The sequence below is a fragment of the Oncorhynchus keta genome, chromosome 19 (assembly GCF_023373465.1).
Source record: "Oncorhynchus keta strain PuntledgeMale-10-30-2019 chromosome 19, Oket_V2, whole genome shotgun sequence".
Taxonomy (NCBI): domain Eukaryota; kingdom Metazoa; phylum Chordata; class Actinopteri; order Salmoniformes; family Salmonidae; genus Oncorhynchus; species Oncorhynchus keta.
This window is the reverse complement of record NC_068439.1, coordinates 38186955-38210942: the sequence shown is the minus strand read 5'-3', so window position 1 is coordinate 38210942 and position 23988 is coordinate 38186955. Positions and strand designations below refer to the sequence as shown.

General features: G+C 43.9%; 1 protein-coding gene across 1 annotated transcript; it reads left to right on the top strand.

Annotated features, from left to right (window-relative positions):
* The first annotated feature begins 3307 nt into the window (after positions 1–3307).
* Positions 3308–21498, top strand: LOC118398228 (hepatic leukemia factor-like). Its single transcript, XM_035793369.2, has 4 exons — positions 3308–4334; positions 10208–10630; positions 15651–15916; positions 16558–21498. The coding sequence occupies exons 1-4, from the start codon at positions 4145–4147 to the stop codon at positions 16771–16773; spliced, it is 1095 nt and encodes a 364-aa protein (XP_035649262.1). The 5' UTR covers positions 3308–4144; the 3' UTR covers positions 16774–21498.
* The last annotated feature ends 2490 nt before the right edge of the window (positions 21499–23988 follow it).

Sequence of the window (23988 nt, the reverse complement as noted above, 5' to 3'; positions counted from 1 at the left end):
TTTATTTACCTTCATATACAGTGCTTTCGTAAAGTATTCAGACCCCTTGACTTTTTCCACATTTTGTTACATTACAGCCTTATTCTAAAAATTAAAACATGTTTTTCACCCTCATCAATCTACACACTATCCCATAATGACAAAGTGAAAACAGGTTTTTAGTCATGTTGGAAAATGTATAAAAAATATTTTTTAAAAGCACCTTATTTTCATAAGTATTCAGGACCTTTTGCTATGAGACTTGGAAATTGAGCTCCGGTGCATCCTGTTTCTATTGATCATCCTTGATGTTTATACACCTTGATTGGAGTCTGCCTTTGGTACATTGAATTGATTGGACATGATTTGGAATGGCACACACCTGTATATAAGGTCCTATAGTTGACTATGCATGTCAGAGCAAAAACCAAGCTACCCGCAAAACACCAGTCTCAAAGTCAACAGTGAAGAGGCGACTCCGGGATGTTGGCCTTCTAGGCAGAGTTCCTCTGTCCAGTGTCTGTTCTTTTGCCCATCTTCATTATTTATTTTTATTGGCCAGTCTGAGATATGGCCTTTTCTTTGCAACTCTGCCTAGAAGGCCAGCATTCCGGAGTGGCCTTTTCACTGTTGACGTTGAGACGGGTGTTTTGCAGGTACTAGTTAATGAAGTTTGCGCTTTTCTGTGAAGGGAGTAGTACACAGCGTTGTACGAGATCTTCAGTTTCCTAGAAATTTCTCGCATGGAATAGCCTTCATTTCTCAGAACAAGAATAGACTGACGAGTTTCAGAATAAAGTTCTTTGTTTCTGGCTAATTTGAGCCTGTAGTCGAACCCACAAATGCTGATGCTCCAGATATTCAACTAGTCTAAACAAGGCCAGTTTTATTGCTTCTTTAATCAGAGTAGTTTCCGCTGTGCTGACATAATTGAAAAAGGGTTTTCTAATGATCAATTAGCCTTTTAAAATGATAAACTTGGATTAGCTAACACAACGTGCCATTGGAACACAGGCCCATTATCAGCAATCATCCCTCCTGTGTCGACATTCCATTAAAAATCACCCTTTTCCGGCTGTAATAGTCATTTACAACATTAACAATGTCTACACTGTATTTCTGATCAATTTTATGTTTTTTTTTTAATGGACAATAAATGAACTTTTCTTTCAAAAACAATGACATTTCTAAGTGACCCCACACTTTTGAACGGTAGCGTATATATTCCATTTTAGAATAAGGCTAACGTAACAATGTGGAAAAGTCCAGGGGTCTGAATACTTTCCGAATGCACTGTATGTTGATCAGAAGAATGGCAGAATTGCCACTGCAGAGATGTTTATTGCTCACTTGTTGGCACATTCCATGCTCCATTTAGAAACAGAGTGGGAAAAATCCTTGAGGATGAGTACGGCTGTTTCAGACTCACAAGCGGCTTTTCTGGAAGATTGCTTATGTGTGTGTTTGCTAGAATCCTCCTTTCAGAAAGTTCTTTATTTTTTGATATACTGTATTTTGTCACCAGTTTGCAGGGCATGCATTAAACACATGTCAGTTTCTCATAGGGTAAAGGGTGTGAATCTGCAGTCAAAACTGCAGATTAGATAGATACACATTAAATGCACAGTAACATTTGATTACTTTTGGGAGAACAGCCATGCATTTGTGGTTAGAAAATGATTTGTGTATTACTATTCAGTGTCCTCTAGATGGCCATATGAGGCCCTTTTATGAAGCATGACCAGGGACACGGAGGGGAATATTTTGTGTATGAGAAACATTATAAATGAAGTTATACGTGCACATTGAAAGTATCCATCCTGTAACAATTCACACCATATACACAAGTCAAGGAGTGATTAATCTGTGTGAATAATTTGTCCATATATTTTGAGTGTGTTTTTGCCTTATGTGTTTGCTCTTGAAAACCGTAGTATCGCCTCCATCTAGTGGTTTGTAGGTCTAATACATATTTTGAAATTGAAGTTAATAAATTGTGACAGGTTATTGTTTCATTTATGACAATATAAAATCAAATGCATTAGGACATTTTAACCACTCAAATGTGGGATTATCAAGGCAGACAATCCATGATGTTAATTTAATTCAAATCCCAACATTTCCCCTACATTTTTGAAAGGCTCCATGTGAATAGTAATATAAATAATACAGAGCATTAATGTCTCTCATTTAAAACATGAATTGTGAGAGTTGTGATGTGGATTTGATGATGTGGTCTACTTTTCCTAAACACAGTTCCTCAGAAGCATGTTTTTAAATTCTGTAAAATAGCACAACAATCACACTGTTTTACCTCAGAAGTGTGACAGATTAAATGGGAAGTTATTACTATCAAGGCAAAATTGTATTTAACTTTCAAAGCAAATATTAACTAGAGGGGTAGTTAAATATAGAGAAGTACCTTTCATAGATATATTTTAAGTGTTTATGCTCATTATTAGGCTATAATTAATGTATTAGTAGGGTCAAGTTTTAATAGCCTATTGTCATTATTGGAATAGTATAATAAGGAAAACTTGTACACTGTGCGGTGGTCACCAATTACTTTAAAGCAAATTCCGTATGATCTCTGAATCTTGCTAAATGAAACACTAATCCGTTCAATCTCACTGGGCTCACTTGCCTGTTTTACTTCGCCTCTGTCTCACGCGGCCGTACCATGGGGAAATCTTTGGGCGGAGCCAATGACCTACTTTTGTCCAATAGCGTTCTGCGAAGGGCAGAGACTAACCTAATTTGAACCAATCGCTGGTAGGCAGTATCCGCGCGTGCCAGGGCCATGTGCTCCCTTCGAGTGCAGGAATCGGTTTTAAGGTAGTAGGGAGATAGATATTTTGTGTCGGCAAAAACACAGACTTTCACAATTTTCACATTTTAAAAATTAAATCAGAGGGTACTGGACATTGCAAAGCAATTCCATTCTTGTGTAGGTTTAGGATTGGTTGCAGTTGTGGAGTTTGTTTGTAAACCTACATGACCTGTGATCTTAATCAGATATGTTGTGCATTGGTCCATTCATCTCGTGGTTAATAGTTTAGCTTTATGACTGACATTAAGGCTAACCACGTGTTCCATCCATTGGTTACATTAAAAGTTATGCAGAGGGCGAATTGTTCAAGTCGGTGTGGTTTGGTTACAGTAATCGACAACTCCCCCTGACTGGTTTGTTTAAGAAGGGGTGGTGCTCATTAATGTATTAATGTAGTTTTGGGCGTTTTCGGAGTTTTAGATCATGAATATTGATCAGCCTCTCCCCCAGCGCCAATCCCCTGTGAGCGCTGATGTCACGAGAGCGGCCCGTGTTCGTTCCAGCTGACTCTTGCGGTGCTCGGTTGCTTCCTTGCTCGTAGCCTACGGAAAGGCAGGGAAAGAAGGTAAACGACAAAAATAACAAGAGAGAAAGACCGAGGGAGCGAGAACGACTAAGTAGGGAGAGGAAAAACGAGACCTCAACACCTATCCTACTCATGTTGGATATTATTTGACGACGACTTTTTTTTCCTCCTATCACCCCCCGCCCACACTTATTTTCTCTATTATTGGATTTCTAGGTACCGCTCCATAATCCATTTTACTTCATGGACAACCCTCAGGTTTGTTTGTTTTATTTTTGTCCAGGTCAAGAAGAAAATCAACTCGGTTTGATGCCTATTCTCAATTAAACGGACATCATCAAGCAAGGCATTTTGGCGAAATCTGAGCGCTGACGTGCAACTTTGTTTATCTCATAGATAGAGGCTGGGATAAGTGATTAACTCTTAAAGGGCACATTGCATTTGTTAAGGTTATTGAATAAAACACATTTTTACCATGAACATATTTTTGAGGACATCATTTTCACTTTTGATTTTCTCATGGAAAGTTGGAAGAGCAATAGCAATAGTTTATTGTTGATATAAAATTATATTTGTCATGTCGAATTGTACTATTCTCTAGCACTTTCTTAATGCATATTTAGATAGGCTAACATTCGGTTTTCGAATGAGGTAAATAACAGTCGGTCTAGCAGTGTGTATTCAGCTGTCCACATTTTTAATCGTCACGTCACTGTTGTGAACCCGCTGACAGCCAGTCAATCGTTTTGTGGATTAATCGGATAAATTCAGCGCTCATTCCACGGTGGGAATCAACGACCAATTCAATCATGTCTAGGCCGCTCACACAGCTCCTACCGCCTGACCTCCCGGCTGGAGCGAGCCCACAGTTCGGCACTGGTAACCTTGCGGGCAGTGTCCCGACCGGCGGACACTTGAACTCCATGGCCAGCCTCAAGACTCTCCTACAGCTGCCTATCAAGGTTGACCAGCGAGCGAAAGACTGCTGTGTAATGAAAGGTGAGGTTTGTGTGTTGAGGACAGGAAGGAAGGGGATAGTATATGCATAACAAATATTAAAATAAGTACACACACACACACAGGGTGGCCTGCAAACTTTGTTTTCATTTCGTTGGCTTGGTTTCATGTTTATAAATATAAAGCATTCATTAACTTGTATTATGCATTACTTATTATGGCAATAGGTTCATATTTTTGTTGTCAGCAACAACACATACACAGCATAGAACATTAGTGTGTTTATCCTTCATTAAGGACATATCTCATGATATTGATGTACACTGAGTGTACAAAACATTAGGAACATATTTTAGTTTCAGCCCCTTTTGCTCTCAGAACAGTCTCAATTCGTTGGGGGCATGGACTCTACAAGATGTCCAAAGCGTTCTATAAGGATGCCGGCCTATGTTGACTCCAATGCTTCCCATAGTTGGCTTGATGTCCTTTGGGTGATTGACCATTCTGGATACACACAGGAAACTTTTGAAATGGAAAAACCCAACAGAGTTGCAGTTCTTGACACGCTCAAACCGGTGCACCTGTCACCTACTACCATACCCCGTTCAAAGGTCTTTAATCTTTTGTCGTGCCCGTTCACCCTCTGAATGGCACACATACACAATCAATGTCTCAAGGCTTAAAGGCCCTTCATCTATTGTATGGGGCGCAGGTAGCCTAGTGGTAAGAGCGTTGGACCAGTAACCAAAAGGTTGCTAGATCGAATCCCAGAGCTGCCCCTGAACAAGGAAGTTGCCCCTGAACAAGGAAGTTAACCCACTAGGGTTAGGCCGTCATTGTAAATAAGAATTTGTTCTTAAGTTAAATAAAAGGTTAAATAATAAATCAAATCTATACTGATTGAAGTGGATTTATCAAGGGATCATAGCTTTCACCTGGATTCACCTGGTCAGTGGAAAGAGCAGGTATTCCAAATGTTTTGTACGCTCAGTGTACACCGAGCTCTCAATCCAACAAACACAGACATTGTAAATGCTCAAATATTAACTACGGCTGGGGGCAGGGAAGGTTGTTAAATGTAATGTAAAAAAAAATAGATGTACCCAAAAGTAGTTATTTATCATGAAGGCCATAAGCAATATCTAGTCATTACCGCTAGAAATGTTAAAATCTCACCTTTCTGGCAAGTAGTTATAAAATCCTGAGGTGTTCACAGTTTGCAATATGATGAAAATATGAAAAATCATGTATGATTTATTTCCTATTCAACAAAAGTTGAGGTAAGGGTTTGAAATTATAAAAATGCATTCTAAATATAGTAACAAATGATTAATGACTTATTTAATATTTCATATTGCTGTAAAATAAAAATGATCATACTTCGTGACAACAAAATTGGCACCATTTCATATAACTGGTGACGGAAAAGACGCCATTCAAACGCCTGCTAACTTGTTACAACTTCAACCTTAAGCACAAAATGATTTAGTTGCTATGTGACCAAGAGAAAGTGGTCTTGTTTATATTGTTCTAAATTATTTTGTGTTTTTTTCATGTTGAGAGCTCCAAGTCCATCTGAGAACATCACAGTGAGATATATATATTTTTCTGCAATCACCTGTTTCATATGCTGTAAGTGGAGCTGCAAGCTTCACAGCCAGAGGAAATCGATCCTTTGTTTAGATAGGGAGCGACACATTTTTACTGCCTATGCAAATATGGCATCAGATTTCACATACTGCATCTCAGATGAGTGCAGCACATGAAGCAGGACAACCAGAACTTTGAGTCAAATCAAACTTTATTGGTCACATGCGCCAAATACAACCGGTGCAGACTTCACAGTGAAATGCTTAAATTAAAGGACATTCCCAACAGTGCAGAGTTTTTAAAAAAGACAAATATTTGCTAAATAAAAAAGGAAATAGTAACACAATTAAAACAATAACGATGCTATATACAAGGAGTACCAGTACCGAGTCAATGTGCAGTAGCACGAGGTAATTGAAGTAATATAGTATGTACAAGTAGGTAGGAGGAAAAGTGACTAGTCAATCAGGATATATAATAAACAGAGTAGAAGCTGTGTGTGTGTGTGTGTGTGTGTGTGTGTGTGTGTGTGTGTGTGTGTGTGTGTGTGTGTGTGTGTGTGTGTGTGTGTGCAAAACAACTGAGAAATAAATAATAGAGGGCTTGAATGTAAATTGTCTGGATAGCCGTTTGATTAACTGTTCAGAAGTCTTGTGACTTGAGGGTAGAAGCTGTCCAGGAGCATTTTGATCAGAGACTTGGTGCTCCAGTACCGCATGCCGTGCTGTAGCAAAGAGAAGAGTCTGACTTGGGTGGCTGGAGTTTTTGACCATTTCTAGGGCTTTCCTCTGACACTGCCTGCATAGCCGTGGGAAGTAGTTGGGGTGGGGCTGGACTAATCTTTTTTGCCTGTGCAGGCACTGCAGACGGCTATATTGGTCTAATAATACAGGACTATTAAATGCCCAGTGCACTACTTTTCTGAAAAATTATTTATTTCAAATATAATTTAGATTTTTCAGGGGTTGCAGCAGCCCCCTAATTCCCGCGGCTATGACCGCCTGGTATAGAGGTCCTGGATGGTAGGGAGTTCGGCCCCAGTGATGTACTGGGCCATATGCACTACTCTCTGTAGCGCCGTGTGGTCGGATGCCGAGCAGTTGCCTTACCAAGCGGTGATGCAGGCAGTCAAGATGCCCTCAATGGTGCAGCTGTAGAAGTTTTTGAGGATCTGAGGGCCCATGACAAATCTTTTCAGACTCCTGCCTCCTGAGGGGGAAGAGGCATTGTCGTGCCCTCTTCACAACTGTGTTGGTGTGTTTGGACCATGATAGGTTCTTAGTGATGTGGACACAGAGGGACTTGTATAGCTCTCGAACCCGCTCTACTACAGCCCCGTCGGCAGACTTAATGATGGTGTTGGAGACTTGTACGGCCACGCAGTCGTGGGTTATCACGCAGGGGGGTCAGCGTGGCAGATGTGTTGTTGCCTACCCTCACCACCTTGGGGGCAGCCCGTCAGGAAGTCCAGGATCCAGTTGCAGAGGGAGGGTTCAGTCCCAAGATCCTTAGCTTAGTGATGATCTTGAAGGTCACTATGGTGTTGAACACTGAGCTGTAGTCAATGAACAGCATTCTTCCTTTTTTTTCAGGTGGGATCGAGCAGTATGAAGTGCAATAGAGATTGTGTCATCTGTGGATCTGTTTGGGGTGGTATGCAAATTGGACTGGGTCCAGGGTTTCTGAGATGATGGTGTTGATGTGAGCCATGACCAGTCTTTCAAAGCATTTCATGGCTATGATGTGAGTGTTATGGGGCGGTAGTCATTTAGACAGGTTACCTTAGTGTTCTTAGGCACAGTGACTGTTGGTTTGCTTGACGTATGTAGGTATTACAGACTCAGTGTGATGAGGGACAGGTTGAAAATGTCAGTGAGGACACTTGCCAGCTGGTTAGCGCATGTTCTGAGTACGCGTTCTGGTAATCTGTCTGTCCCTTGTGAAATGTTAACCTGTTTAAAGGTCTTATCACATCGGCTATGGAGAGTGTGATCATACAGTCGTCCGGAAAACAACTGGTGCTCTCACGCATGGTTCAGTGTTGCTTTCCTCAAAACAAGAATAGAAGGCATTTAGCTCGTCTGGTAGGCTCATGTCACTGGGCAGCTCTCGGCTGGGTTTCCCTTTTGTAATCCATTAAGACACATCCGATGAGCATCAGAGCCGGTGCTGTAGGATTTGATTTTAGTCCTGTATTGACATTTTGCATGTTTGATGGTTCGTCGGCAGGCATAGCGGGATTTCTTATAAGTGTACGGATTAGTGTCCTTGAAAGCGGCAGCTCTAGCCTTTTAGCTCATTGCGGATGTTTCCTGTAACCCATGGCATCTGGTTGGGAAATGTACGTATGACCACTATGGGCACAACGTCATTGATACACTTATTAAGGAAGCCGGTGACTAATGTGGTAAACTCCTCAATGCCATTGGAAGAGTCCCAGAACATATTCCAGTCTGTGCAGGCGAAACAGTTCTGTAGCTAGTCCCCTAAAATAAGGAACTTAACGTTTAGGTTAAAGGGATGTCACAACCTTAGTCAGCTGCTGTCTGTACACAAACAACAATCACATTGACTAACAGCCTCCCCCTGGTGGCTATAGAGTTGAAGAGCAGCCCTCCACAATTTCCATGGATATCTTTGTGTAAGAGGTGACGCTGACCAAGACTGACAGCTCCTCCAATGGACTCGGGGCACAAAGGACCTACCAGCATCAAGTTCACCATTAGAGCATGTATAGTCGGGGTGCATCACTAATGTTAAGGGATGGAAAAGGGCTTTATTACATGAGATGGAGTCTTGAGTGTTTTTTGCATCCAACATATTTGCTTGCCTGTGGCTTCGATGCATGATGCATTTCCCTTTGAACAGAAACAGTATATTTCTCTCCCTGGTCGGCTTGCTTGCTTTGTTCGACACCCTCATATACACCCACTCGCTGTGCGTATCGCTCCTCTCCTACCTCTTCTGTCCGCCTCTCCATCCTCTCCATCCTCTAGCACATTTACCAAATCCCCCTCATTCACTCCTCTTGCACTTGTCACATCTCCCTCAATCCCCCTTCACTTCTCTCTCTTTCCTCATCCCACCTCTTTTCTTTGCATTGCATATCTCTCTCTGCCTATCCTTTTCCCTCCTCTCTTCCATCACTCCTCCTATTTCCACTCCCTCTTCTTTCTCTTCCTTCTCACCCTCTTTATTCTCATCTCCTATATTTCCCCTCGTCCACCAATATCGCTCTGTCATCCATCTCTCCTCCTATTTGAATCTCTTTAGTCTCCTCTTCCCTTTCCTCTTCCTAATCACCACATCTCCTCTTATATTCATTCCTTCTTTTTCTGTCTCCATCCTCCTCCCTAATTACTCCTCTGTTCCATCTCGCCTCTCTCCTGTCTATTTATGATTTTTGAATTGCTTTTCTCTCCTCTCTCCTCTCTTTCACCCCTCTCACTCCTCTCATGTCTCCTCTCTTCTCTATCATCTCTCCTGTCTGTCTGGCTTATTTTGCATTCCCTTTTTTTCCTCCTCTCTCTTCCCTCTGCATGTCTCTCTCCTCTCTATCTCACTTCCAAAACTGTCTGTGGGCGTGTGTGTGTGCTGACAATAATGCGCTGTGCTGGCCAGTACAGCCCTGGTGTGATCATCACACTATGAATCAGCCCTGTCACCCTTTTCCCTACCTCTTCAACCCTCTATCTGATCTCCTCTGCCTAGCTCTTAGCAGTGTCACACTGATAGTCATCCCCCATTTCGGAGCCCCCTCTCCTTGCTCATTAATGTGATGGCTCTCGCCTCCCCTTGTTACCCTCGCTAAGCTGCCAATTCAAGGGAGTGAGGGCTGAGACACGAGACGATGCCACCTCCGCTAATAATGTTAGCGTATCATCTCACTCCCTCATTATGTTAGCCTAGCATCTCTCTCTTTCCTCATTATGCTAGCTTAGCATCTCACTTCCTCTTCATGATGTCAGAGTAGCATTTCAGTTCACCTTCATGATATTAGCATAGCATCTCACACCCTTACTCAAATTTGTCAGCCAGCCTGTGTGTGGATGGGAAGACTGCTGGCACTGTTGCTGAATCAGCCATGTAATGACGGTTGGTTGCATGCAGAGCTGTTGAAGGCACAATGGCTCCCAGGCAGATTATGTGATGATAAGCGACAGCAGTGATGAACACTGAACAGGCTGGATTTTTGTACTCAATGACCCTCTCTCGCTCTCTCCCCTTTTCCTCCAATTGTTCTCTTTCATTTATTCTCTCTCCATCTCGCTCGCTCTCCTTCTCCATATCATTTCTATCTCTTTCTCCCCATCTCCCACTAACAGATAAAGACAAACCCCAGGACTCAGACGAGGAATCCATGAGTGGAGGTCCAGGTGGCCGGCCTTCTCAGTCGGCCTTCCTGGGGCCCCATCTGTGGGAGCGCACGCTGCCCTGCAGCGACGGGGGCCTCTTCCAGCTTCAGTACATGGACCTGGAGGAGTTCCTGACTGAGAACGGCATGGCCATGCACAACAAAGGTGGCAACGGCTCCAGCGCCAGCGCCCAGGTGCCCTCGCAGAGTTCCCTGCAGTCGGCCGTGCCCAACCAGAGCTCCCAGTGCCCGCCGTCATCCCCTCCGCCGTGTTCTTCTTCATCGTCCTCCATGTCCTCCTCATCTTCCTCCTCCTCGCTGCTGGGCCTGGACAATGTGCCGCTGCCACCAAACGGACTGCCAGGCATGATGGGAGGGCCCGAGTGCCTACATGGTTAGTAGTAGAGCTCTGCTACCTGAGCCGAGCCCGACGAGCCCCAACGTTATACATCGGGTTAAGGCCTGTTTTTTTTTCATCAATAACTAACGTACGAGTAGGGCTCGGGTATCGCTAAATTAATCACTAACGTTTTGAAGCTGAGCCATTTGCTCATGTTCTGCTGCGCAGTATAGTCATATCTGACTAAGATCTTAACATGGTGTCAGAAGTCCTGAAACCTCGCCAAATACAGTGGGGCAAAAAAGTATTTAGTCAGCCACCAATTGTGCAAGTTCTCCCACTTAAAAAGATGAGAGAGGCCTGTAATTTTAATCATAGGTACACTTCAACTATGTCAGAAAAAATGAGAAGAAAAAAACCCAGAAAATCACATTGTAGGATTTTTTATGAATTTATTTGCAAATTATGGTGGAAAATAAGTATTTGGTCAATAACAAAAGTTTATCTCAATACTTTGTCATTGCCAACAAAGGGTATATAACAGAGGTCAAACGTTTTCTGTAAGTCTTCACAAGGTTTTCACACACTGTTGCTGGTATTTTGGCCCATTCCTCCATGCAGATCTCCTCTAGAGCAGTGATGTTTTGGGGCTGTTGCTGGGCAACACGGACTTTCAACTCCCTCCAAAGATTTTCTAGTGGATTGAGATCTGGAGACTGGCTAGGCCACTCCAGGACCTTGAAATGCTTCTTACGAAGCCACTCCTTCGTTGCCCAGGCGGTGTGTTTGGGATCATTGTCATGCTGAAAGACCCAGCCACGTTTCATCTTCAATGCCCTTGCTGATGGAAGGAGGTTTTCACTCAAAATCTCACAATACATGGCCCCATTCATTCTTTCCTTTACACGGATCAGTCGTCCTGGTCCCTTTGCAGAAAAACAGCCCCAAAGCATGATGTATCCACCACCATGCTTCACAGTAGGAATGGTGTTATTTGGATGCAACTCAGCATTCTTTGTCCTCCAAACACGACGAGTTGAGTTTTTACCAAAAAGTTATATTTTGGTTTCATCTGACCATATGACATTCTCCCAATCTTCTTCTGGATCAGCCAAATGCTCTCTAGCAAACTTCAGACGGGCCTGGACATGTACTGGCTTAAGCAAGGGGACACGTCTGGCACTGCAGGATTTGAGTCCCTGGCGGCGTAATGTGTTACTGATGTTAGGCTTTGTTACTTTGGTCCCGGCTCTCTGCAGGTCATTCACTAGGTCCCCCCGTGTGGTTCTGGGATTTTTGCTCACCGTTCTTGTGATCATTTTGACCCCATGGGGTGAGATCTTGCGTGGAGCCCCAGATCGAGGGAGATTATCAGTGGTCTTGTATGTCTTCCATTTCCTAATAATTGCTCCCACAGTTGATTTCTTCAAACCAAGCTGCTTACCTATTACAGATTCAGTCTTCCCAGCCTGGTGCAGGTCTACAATTTTGTTTCTGGTGTCCTCTGACAGCTCTTTGGTCTTGGCCATAGTGGAGTTTGGAGTGTGACTGTTTGAGGTTGTGGATAGGTGTCTTTTATACTGATAACAAGTTCAAACAGGTGCCATTAATACAGGTAAAGAGTGGAGGACAGAGGAGCCTCGTAAAGAATTTACAGGTCTGTGAGAGCCAGTAATATTGCTTGTTTGTAGGTGACCAAATACTTATTTTCCACCATAATTTGCAAATAAATAAATAAAAAAATCCTACAATGTGATTTTCTGGATTTTTTTCTTCTAATTTTGTCTGCCATAGTTGAAGTGTACCTATGATGAAAATTACAGGCCTCATCTTTTTAAGTGGGAGAACTTGAACAATTGGTGGCTGACTAAATATGTTTTTGCCCTGTGTGTGTGGTGTGGTATGTATGTATGTATGTATGTATGTATGTATGTATGTATGTATGTATGTATGTATATATTTGTACTTTTACCACTTTTACTCCCCAATTTCATGATATCCAAAAAAATATATATTTGTACTTTTACCCCATTTACTCCCCAATTTCACGATATCCAATTGGTAGTTGGTCTTGTTCCATTGCTGCAACTCCCCTATGGAGGCGAAGGTCAAGAGCCATTCTCCCTGACCAGGGAGAGAAATATACTGTTTCTGTTCAAAACTACCCTGCCAAGCTGTACTGCTTCTTGACACACTGCTTCCTTAACCCGGAAGCCAGCCGTATCAATGTGTCCGAGGAAACACCGTCCAGATGGCGACCAAGGTCAGCCTGCAGGCGCCTGGCCCGCCACAAGGAGTCGCTAGAGTCCAATGAGACTAGGAAATCCCGGACGGCCTAACCCAGATTGTGCGCCGCCTCATGGGTCTCCCGAACACAGCCGGCTGTAACGCAGCCTGGGATCGAACCCGGGTCTGTAGTGACGCCTCAAGCACTGTAATGCGGTGCCATTGACCTCTGTGAGACATGCGGTAGGCCCAGGTTCCATTTCTGTGCCTTGTACCGGTTCCAACCCCCGGTGTTTAGGTGAGGGATTATTTTTCACCATATGTTTGCGTGTTTTGCGTTGGTGTGTGTCTGAGCAATGTCACAAGATGACTGAAACTGTCATTGCAGTAGTTGCACCTTCCTCAACATGCCCCATGTCTGCATTGGTCGGCGGGGGAAAACACGGCAGTTTGTGAAGCTCCAAGGCAAAAACGAATATTTAGGAGGGCCAATGGAACTGCTTTATGTTTTATTCCAAAGTTCAAACGCCTCACTGTGCATTGATAAATCCCCAAATCCCCCGTCTAGTGCGAAATTGGTGGCTTGATGCTAGCAGAAGATGATCAAGGGACAGGGGACAAAAACAAGCAGAAGCTTTATACAAAGGTTAAAAAGACAAGGTATTGTCTCAAACAACTTGTCCAGTAGACGATTCAGGGTCCTTTGTTTTGGCACCTGGTTTTTATCGTAATTAACCTCTTAAACTCTGACACCCTCTGGTGGCATTTTCTAATAAACGCATAATATTGTATACTACCACCGTAAAGTGCATTTGGTTTTCAAAAGTACAAGCACATGCTTTACAATGTCCATCAGGGTGTACCCTTTTCCCATGACTAGACCTACTTTGCATACTCTTATGACATCGCCAGCAGTAAGATTTGAGTTTGATTTCCAAAAAGACAAGGACTGTAGCTTTCAAATGACGTGTCCCTTTCTATTTCTCTGACAAAACGTTCACACCGGATCGAAACAGATCTGCTGAATCCCTTCTACACAAACGGACTAACTTTACGAAGAACAAAATATATAGATGAGTTACAGACCAGGGAATACAGTCAAGAGTGCTTAGAGAAATGATCCAATTCCGGAATCAATCGTAGAAATGTTTAGCACAATACATAATTTGAATGACCCGCGGAGAGGAAAGGGTTAAAGAAAGACTCTGCAGTACAGTAAAAAAACGAGAGAGCCCAGTTGAGTGTTCTCCTTGCATGTTTTAAAACCTCTCACTCTGTCTCTCCCTCCCCCTTACTCCCTCTCTCACACGCTTGGGCCATGTGCAGGCGTTGTGTCACGTGCCGATGCAGAGAGCAATGGCGCGAGAGAGCAAGGGGAGGGGTTGGAGGGAGCGAGGCATAAAGAGGGAGTAAAGTAGAGAGAGAGAGAGAGAGAGAGAGAGAGAGAGAGCATAATATTGCATAAGACTAGCCTTCCATAAAGAAGCCGAGAGATTTACGTTGCAGAGATATCCCCAGCATGTCGCCATACCATTTTTACACACTGAACAACATTGTGACATAACATTTCAGAATGACATGTTGTTGACATAAGGACTGAGGGAAAGACTGCTATGAAATGAAAGGTGAGGTTTATTGTTTGTGTGTGGTAGTGGTGGTGGTGGTGGTGGGGGGCTGCTTTAGAAAGCTGTGCTCTCTGTGTTATTTTCTGAAGGAGGGAGGAAGAACGTGAGGCAGAGTGGTTTGTCCTTTGGATACTTATGAAGGAAGGATCTTGTGCATATTTTAAATTGAAGATAGAGGGAGTATGGGGGGGTGGGGTAGGTGTTGGAGGGGTATTGTAGGGAACTGTCTTTGTGGTGGCTATGTAGTGAGAGGACGGGGGAGCGCATTTTATGTAACACTTCCTAAAGCACATTCCATTTCAGCATTTCTATTTCCTCAAGTGTTTTCTAAAAACAAATCGCAATCAAACTATCGTTGCCAACAACCCTGATCAGAATTGTTACCTGGATGTACTTGTATTGCTATTAAGTACACAAAGGAAATATATTATAGGTGTATTTTACAACTTGATGATTGTTCCTCACCGTGAACGTAATCTATGGCCCAGCAGATACTGTTTCATTAAACAGCCACTAAAACCTTCAGCTAACTTTAACTACCACAAGCTAACAATCAATGGAAGTGATGTGAGCGTGTATTTATTTATTTTTAATCACATTTTAAGTAGCATCAAACCAAATATGGAGTTGATGGTTAGCTGAATTTTGTAGTGGCTGTTTAAAGAAAAACAAATCAATGGTTCAGTTATCTTGGCCCATAGATTACTTTCAGGGTGAGCAACCATCTAACATCAAGCTGTAAAATAGTGAACTACTCCTTTGAAGATCAAGCATATTTTACTGAGTGAGGGTAAACTAGAATGACCTTGACCAAAGGTAAAAGATGGCAAGGGGGATAAGAAAGCTTAGAGCTGCATGTAGAAGGTTGTTTACCCAGCAACACTGTTTTTGGATTGGTTTCAACCTTTTGCCCAAAATGGTTGTTATTAAGATTGGGCTTTGGTGCCATCTTATCCTGGATCAGCCAGCTGCCAACTCAACTCCAAAACTGACGGAGTGATGTGGCCTCTGCTTCCACCTGGCGGCTGACCGGTAACACTGCAACCTCCGTGCAGCAACCTGTTTATAAACACGTCATATGTGATGATGCCTTTATACACAGAAGTAACTCCTCCTCTATACCTTATTGTTGGCATGCTTGAGGCTTTGACCTTTCACCCTGGCCATGGTGAGAAGTATGTGATCAACCACAAGTTTGTTTTTGTTGGCCTCTCTCCATATAGGTGGCCAAGTCGGGCCTCCTGACCTCTCGCCCTCCTCCACCACCACCTCTCCCTGTCCCCCCGGGCCGCCAGGGCGCCCGCCGGTCACCAGTGGCACTGCTGACGTCATGGTGAACTTTGACCCGGACCCGGCGGACGTGGCGCTGTCCAGCGTGCCGGGCCAGGAAGCCTTCGACCCCCGAAGGCACCGCTTCTCGGACGAGGAGCTCAAGCCACAGCCCATGATCAAGAAGGCCCGCAAGATGCTGGTGCCAGACGAGCAGAAGGTGCTACATTTCTTACAGTTCTTGTCTTTAAATGTAGTTTGCACATAAGAAGCTTAATGGTAGAGTTGACAAAATGTCATCCTAAAAAGCAGGTCAACTTCCTGCTTAAGTGAATGACAATATGGGCATTCCTCAATGGATGGCACACATTGGGAAGGGGCAAGTCTGTAGGCAGGAGGTCCTCCCCGCTGCGTGTGATGTCATATTGCTGAGTCTACCTTTTAATGCACGTGCAGGTTTTTTTACAGGCTGAATTCGATGAATTAGAACTAATTACGTAATTGAGGTGCATGCGTTCATCTTTCTGGCTCATTGTAGAGCAGAAGAAGTAGTTATACATTCCTGATGGAACTGGCATGTAGATGTGCATGTAACACCATGGTAAGAAGGTAGGAAACTGTCATATTGCTGTCTGTAAAGTAGCTAATTGTGATGGAATTATTAGTAAGGCTCTGTACTTTTCAGTCATTTCAACGCAAACGTTTATACAAATCTTTATATACATGCTTCAAGTGTGCAAATACAATGCTCAGTTGTGACCCCTCTCCCCCTGCCCCCTCGCCATCACAAAACTGAGCCTTCTTGCCCCTCTCCTTCCTCTCCCCCCACAACACGCCTCTACTTTGTGGTGACTCCTGCAGGACGACAAGTACTGGAGCCGGCGCTACAAGAACAACGAGGCGGCCAAGCGCTCACGTGACGCCCGGCGCCTCAAGGAGAACCAGATCACGGTGCGCGCCGCCTTCCTGGAGCGAGAGAACGCTGCTCTCAGACAGGAAGTGGCCGACATGCGCAAGGAGCTGGGCCGCTGCCGCAACATTCTCAACAAGTTTGAGAGTCGACACGGAGACTTGTGAGGAGGAGGAGGAAGAGGAGGGAGGCGGTGGAGGAGGAGGAGGAGAGAGGGGTATAAGGCAACATTGGCAGCCCTTTTATTTGAGGGGGTGCGCGTACGGCCTACGTAGACTTGGCGTAAGCATAGTATGACACCTTGAGTAAGCGTCCATGTTGCGAGTAGCCTGCAGTGTTGCAGTGAGTGCAGCCTCCATTTAGTGATTCTGTGCTATGCTGGTTTCACGTCCCGTGTCTCTTTGACGGGTATTGTCACTTGGGCGTCGCGACGTCATTCAGTGTTTTATATCAGGTGCATTGCAGTGTTTTTCCGGGTAATGCGCAGGGCCCATACGTGCACCCGTTCAAATGAGGTGTTCAAATCATACAGATCACAAGACAACTAATGTTTTTAAGCTATAGACAAGGAGACAAGCCAGGGGAAGACGGGTGTGTACTTTATTTCTATGACAAAACATGTATATTTTTGAACTGTACTGGGCAGGGAGGGAGACGTGGGCAAACGAGAAAACAGAGGATGAGCTACAGTATAACTAGAAGAGGAAGATTAGGAGAGGTGGTTCAGGACAGAAGAAAGCAAAGAGATTTCAACATAACTGTATATTTTTATATTTGCAAAGATGGACAGTTCAGAGGGGATTTTGGAAGTAATATTTTGTATATTTTATATATGGGTGAGTTTAGTATAGAGATGGGGGCTATTGGTAAATGGATTGGTAAATGATATATTTTGAACTCGTTAAGATAGAGGGGTCAGAGGTCGTAATTGAGAATGTATAATGGTTGTATCCAGGGATAACATGACGGCAAGAGAGGAGAATTATCTTAGTAAATGTTTGTGGACATAGACAGATCGAAGACATTGTATAGTTTTAATTTTGTTCTGTTAGGTTCGTTGAAGCACTTAAAAGGGAATTCTCAAAAATGTTCACTTCATGTTCATCATCGCCAGTACCATTAACATGTGGAAATGGGGCATTTATGTTTTGTAGTAAAAAAAGACAAGTGTTTCCAATGAGTTCATCAATCAATTAGTAGGCAATGCCTACTCGTAATTGGTTAAAATCACATGATGCACACCGATGATGTCATTGGAAATACTTTTCACATATGTTGATGTTGGGGTGGTTCTGGAGATGATGAAAATTGAAAAAATGACAAGTTTACTTTTTAAAGGGCAATTCTTCCTCTTTTCAACCGCATTATCGTCATCTCCACCATCAAACCAGTGTTTACATATGTGAGAACATCACGTTCCTATTGTCTGTGCTTAAAAAGATACGAAGTAAGGTCCCCCCAAAAATTGCTTCTCTTATGACATCACCTGCAACAAGTTTTTAGCCCAAGGGAGGGTATTTTCTAGCTCCCCGCGTGCCCGCAAATCTCAGTGTTTGAAAATCACAGTTTTTAAAATGTTGAAACTTTTGATGTCATTGGGGAGAACTTTTTAACTAGATTTTTTTCTACAAAACCTAGAAATGCACCTTTTTCACATACACTACACAGCCAAATATTTCAGCCAAACCCGTTGCTGACTGGTTTATAAAATCTTGCATACAGCCATGCAATCTCCATAGGAAAACATTGGCAGTAAAATGGCCCGTACTGAAGAGCTCAGTGACTTTAAACATGGCACCGTCATAGGATGCCACCTTTCCAACAAGTCAGTTAAACACATTTCTGCCCTGCTAGAGCTCCCCCGGTCAACTGCAACGGCTGTTATTGTGAAGTGGAAACATCTAGGAGCAACAACGGCTCAGCCGCGAAGTGGTAGGCCACACTAGCTCACAGAACTGGACCACCGAGTGCTGTCCTCGGTTGCAATACTCACTCCCGAGTTCCAAACTGCCTCTGGAAGCAATGTCAGCACAATAACTGTTATTCGGGAGCTTCATGAAATGGGGGTTTCCATGGCCAAGCAGCCTCACACAAGCCTAAGATCACCATGCGCAATGCCAAGCGTCAGCTGGAGTGGTGTAAAGCTCACCACAATTGGACTCTGGAGCAATGGAAACGCGTTCTCTGGATTGATGAATCATGCATCACCATTAGTCCGTTGGACGAATCTGGGTTTGGTGGATGCCAGGAGAAAGCTAACTGCCCCAATGCATAGTGCCAACTGTAAAGTTTGGTGGTGGAGAAGGAATAATGGTTTGGGGTTGTTTTTCATGGTTCGGGGCTAGGTCCCTTACTTCCAGTGAAGGGAAACTTAACGCTATAGCATACAATGACATTCTAGACGATTCTGTGCTTCCGACTTTGTGGCAACAGTTTGGGGAAGGCCCTTTCCTGTTTCAGCATGACAATGCCCCCATGCACAAAGTGCTCCATACAGAAATGTTTTGTCTAGATCGGTGTGGAAGAACGTGACTGGCCTGCACAGAGCCCTGACCTCAACCCCATTGAACACCTTTGGGATGAATTGGAACGCCGACTGTGAGCCAGGCCTAATCGCCCCAACATCAGTGCCTGACCTCACTAATGCTCTGGTGACTGAATAGAAGCAACATCTAGTGGACAGCCTTCCCAGAAGAGTGGAGGCTGTTATCGCAGCAAAGGTGGGACCGACTCCATATTAATGGCCATGATTTTGGAATGAGATGTTCGACGAGCAGGTGTCCACATACCCTTGGCCATGTTATCTATGTTGACACTGGTATTGTGTTGGAGATAACGAAAGTGAATTTGAAAAGTGGTGGAGTTGCCCTTTAATTTGTTATCTTCTCTTTGATTCCTTTCTGGAATTAAATCGTTTTAATTGTGTGTCTGGCACTGAGAGAGAGAGAGAGAGAGAGAGAGAGAGAGTGAGAGTGAGAGAGAGAGAGAGAGAGAGAGAATAAATGGAAATGCTACAGTCAGTGATCAATCGCGAGGACAGCTGCAGCCACATAGATATTTGTGAATAAATATTGCTCAAATGTGTTGCCAGGTATTCATGTCGATGGGTGAATATGTTCGGCACAGACGCACACCGCAAACAGACATGTCAAGCCACACAGTCAAATAAGCTGGACCAGTGACTACATATGCATTTTTACATGAAATGACATGCATGAACGTACTCACACACACGCTCTCAAATGATCTCGCACACACTTATTTGGCCCTGATATAGCAAGCTGGACCTTGAAACGCAGGGCCATGTATGATAGCACACAACACTTCATCACTTTCTACAGCATCTCTCTCTCTCTCTCTCTCTCTCTCTCTATCTCTCTATATCCAATTTTGAATTGTGAAGCCGATTTAAACTGGTTTGGAATCGATGGCCCGGGTTAAGTTGGCAGGGTTTAGCATGAACCTGAGCATGCCGACCGTTAACACACTACACGTTTGATTACAATTCTTCTTATTATTAGTGCGGACTCTATATGGTGCTCATCCTGATCCTCCATCTGAACACACACACACCTCAACATAGTAACTGAACTACCTATACCTTTTATTTTCTTGGTTTGTTCTTTATTTTGCGTATCGTGTTGTAAGAGGAAATCGTATGTGTAGATTGACACACAGAGGAGTATGTCTACACCTTTCCTGAACAACTTTACCCAGTGAAACAATACACCCTAATGTACCATACACATGTACAATTAAATACGAAAAACTGATCTCTCACTAGATATGTGTGTGTATATGATATATGCTTGAACATGTGACTATAGATGTAATAATATACATGGCTTGAATATATAAATGTAGTATAAAATGATTGGAATCATTGTCAATTTCTCAGGTGTTCTGGGGGATAAAAAAAACAAACTCTTACGCTAAATCTTGATTACTGAAGTTGTTCTTTCTTTTTACGGTTTGACCAGGATACATTTCGGAGCTGGCCCACTTTAGCAGTACATTTCGGTAAAATTAGATGGAATTGTACTGCGTACTACCAACTCACCTTGGTAGTGAGGTTGTAATTATACCAGTTCTGGATTTTAAGGTCTTTGTTGATTTCAGACATAGAATTCAATGTTCTTTTTTATTCTTCTCTTTATTACAGTTATTATTGCTAGTATTATCGTCGTTGTTGTCGTTGTTATTATCACTACTCTTGTTTCTTTTCCTTGCTACAACTTTTTAAGTGGGAATGCAGTTCTCATTTTTATCTCCCTTGTATTTTTCAAGACCCATCTTTACTCTACTTTATTTTCCATGAGCCTGTTCACTATCGGCACCATCCACTGAGACTATCTCCAGGTGCACTGTGGGGGTTGTAGTCTTGTCCGTGTGTGTTGTAATGTAACAAAAGCGGAAACAACCACAAACTATGGACTTGAAGGAAGAAGAAAAAAAAACCTGGAAGAATTTGAACTACATCTCCCAGCACAGGCTTCTAACACCACCCATCTTTTGATGGACGAAGAAGCAACTTTTTGATACCTGGGACTTGTTTGCAGAAGCTTATAAACTTTTAACAGCGGTATTTTTCTACATGTCTGTATACTGTATGATTACTACAACTTTTTGTGGGCATTTGTAGCCCATCCTCACAATGATGGTATGCTACTAAACGGCATTGCGGGTAATGTACACAGCCTATTTCCCCTTCCCCATGTGGATTATAAACTACTACCTGTTGTGACTGTTATAAATAAACTACAAATCCCATGAGCACACCACTACCCTAATGCACCAGTAATGTCTACTGATCCTGCCTATATGGATGCTGGGGGATGTGGTCTGGCTTTTCCGAAATCACCAATAAAGATTCATCCTTACTCACTGAGAAAGCTTTTGTGGTGTCTTGCATGTTGTCAAAATTGTATATCTTCTCTTTGTGTGAAACTACAGTGAATCGAACTCTCACAGCATCAGAAAGTACAACGAAGGCACTAAGGCCATTTAAGATGGTGCTACCCCCCCCCCCCGAGACCATATTAGACATCATAAAATGGCGGCCCACTGCCACCTGTGACCAGTGGGCTGGTTCAGCTGTTCGTCAACATGGATTGCTTCAAGCAGTTCCCTCTCAACTCCGTCTGCCGTCTGTTCAGTCAGTAGTAGCAGCATGGCATCGCCCAGGTGTTAACTAACATGGGTTCAAATGATAGATCCACATGGACTCCCGGAGCGACTGTTTTCTGACCACAGTATCCATTTCACCATGGAAAGTTTGATAGTCTTTCAGGGCTGCACTTGATACAAAAATGTAATGCTCTGATTTCCCAGGTGAAGTAAATGATTGTACATTTGATATGATTGCAGTTCAATAGAGACTGTAGCACAGGCTGATTACACGTTTGACAAAAAAGAACCCTCCACAAATCCTGGGTGTCATACATTACAATGTTTGTGTCTGCCTTGGAGCTAGAAAAATAGTCTGGACGAAGCCATTGATTTTCGCCCTAAAAGAGGATACATTTCTAAAAAAATCCAATAAAAAAGCAATTGATCTCAGATCTAGCAGAGCCTGTGTTCTAGTGTTAGATGCAGGAAAACCCGAATCTGAGCCTACTCGATAGGAGCAGGGCCAAAGGCAAGTTTTCACGCTCTTCACCAGAGCAGTGATTAAGTGGTGGACACACTGCAACGCCTTCAATTACCATGGCCTCACAGTGTCCTTGACAACACTGCCGGAGGACAAATGTGTTCCCTACCATTAGAGGTGGGAGACCACGCTGGTTATGTCCCATATGGTACCCTGTTCCTTTTTTAGTGCACTACTTTTGACCAGGGCCCCTGGCCAAAAGTAGGGGACTATAAAGGGAATAGCGTGCCATTTAAGACGCAAGCCAGTGTTTTGACCACGGTATCAAGTCCTTGGCCTGCTACTGATTCAACCGCTACAGAGTGTTATTCTGTCGTCACTGAGGCAGGGATATGCTTAAGGAAGAACGGCGCTGAGTGAAAGAAATGGAGGGTAGAGAACAGGAAGATTACGTGAGGGAAATAATTGTCTTACTGCGATGATGAGTGTGTGTGTGACTAGGAAGACGGTCTAATCATTTACAAAGAGAGAATGCATGTGTGGACGTTGGTGTGCATGTGCAAGAGTTTGGGCCTGAGAGAATTGAAGAGAGACATGGAGCGCGTGCTTGAGAGCGTGGCAGTGGGTAGTGTAATGTCTTTACATGTGTGGATGTCCGTCTCTGTGCTCTTCAAAGCCTCCCTCAGCTCCCTACAGAACTGGGTGAGAGGTCCCGTTCATTACGGCTGTGTGATGTGCCATGCCTAAATGGAAAACAGACGTAAGGTCCCTCACTGTGGTGCCCCTCTCTTCTCTTCTCCAACCTCCACCACTCCCCCGCCTCTTTCTCGCTCGTTCTGTACCCCCATCTCCTTACCGCTATCTCCACCATTACTTCTTCTCTCCTCTCTCACTTTTTTCCCAATCCTCTCTCTCCTCTATTTTCGCCTCTTGTCAAACCTCCACAAGCAACGCCTTCTGTCTCTCACTTTCTCCCTCTCTCCCCGTCACTTTAACCCCTATCCTACTGGACACCCCATGCCCCCCACTAACTCCTCACCCCCTGCCTCTCTCTTTCACCCCCCCAGCTTTCATTAAGAACCATTTTGACAACCAGGGAAGATGGCTCCCCTCCTCCCCTAGCCTCCCCTTTTAGGACTTTTCCATCTCCCTTACAACCAACCTGTGTGTGTGTGTGTGTGTGTGTGTGTGTGTGTGTGTGTGTGTGTGTGTGTGTGTGTGTGTTGGGCGGGTGGGGGGTCAAGCTGGGTAGCCTGTCACATCATAGCCCCGAGACTCAGCGACGCCGCATGAGAATGTCACTCCAAATGTCTCGGTTTGGCCTTGCACAGCGCAAACACACACCGCCCGCCACCTCCTCCACTGTAGCTGAGCGTGCCAGTGGCCCTATGAGCGATCGCCGTGGTGGTGTGGGAGGCCGGCATATCTGGCAGGTCTGGAAAAGCTGTCGCGATACCGAGTGAGCCAAATGTCACGGCCATGCTGATTACCGAATCAGCCCTGTAATTGTTCCGGGGTGGTATCGAGTTCCGTGCGGAATCAGATTCAAAGGCCGACCGGCATTAATGAGCGACGGTTGTAGTTGGAGATGAAAATCCCACTGATGTATTCTGTGATGTGTGCCTATTCAGGCCCGGCTGTAATGTAATGTAGGCAGTGTAGGTGATCACCAGTGTGGTGGATATATGTGGTGCGAGCCTGTCTGATGTGTAGGGCTTGTTGAAATGTGGCTCCTGACATTTGTCGTGCATGTCGCCGAGCAGAGTTGACAGCAAGGTGCTTCGATAAGTCA

Bases quoted from the DNA above. Each gene is read 5' to 3' on its own strand.
- LOC118398228 (XM_035793369.2), top strand. From the start codon at position 4,145: ATGTCTAGGCCGCTCACACAGCTCCTACCGCCTGACCTCCCGGCTGGA. The intron at 10,631-15,650 runs GTTAGTAGTAGA...CTCTCCATATAG, and splicing joins AGGGCCCGAGTGCCTACATG to GTGGCCAAGTCGGGCCTCCT. The intron at 15,917-16,557 runs GTGCTACATTTC...TGACTCCTGCAG, and splicing joins TGGTGCCAGACGAGCAGAAG to GACGACAAGTACTGGAGCCG.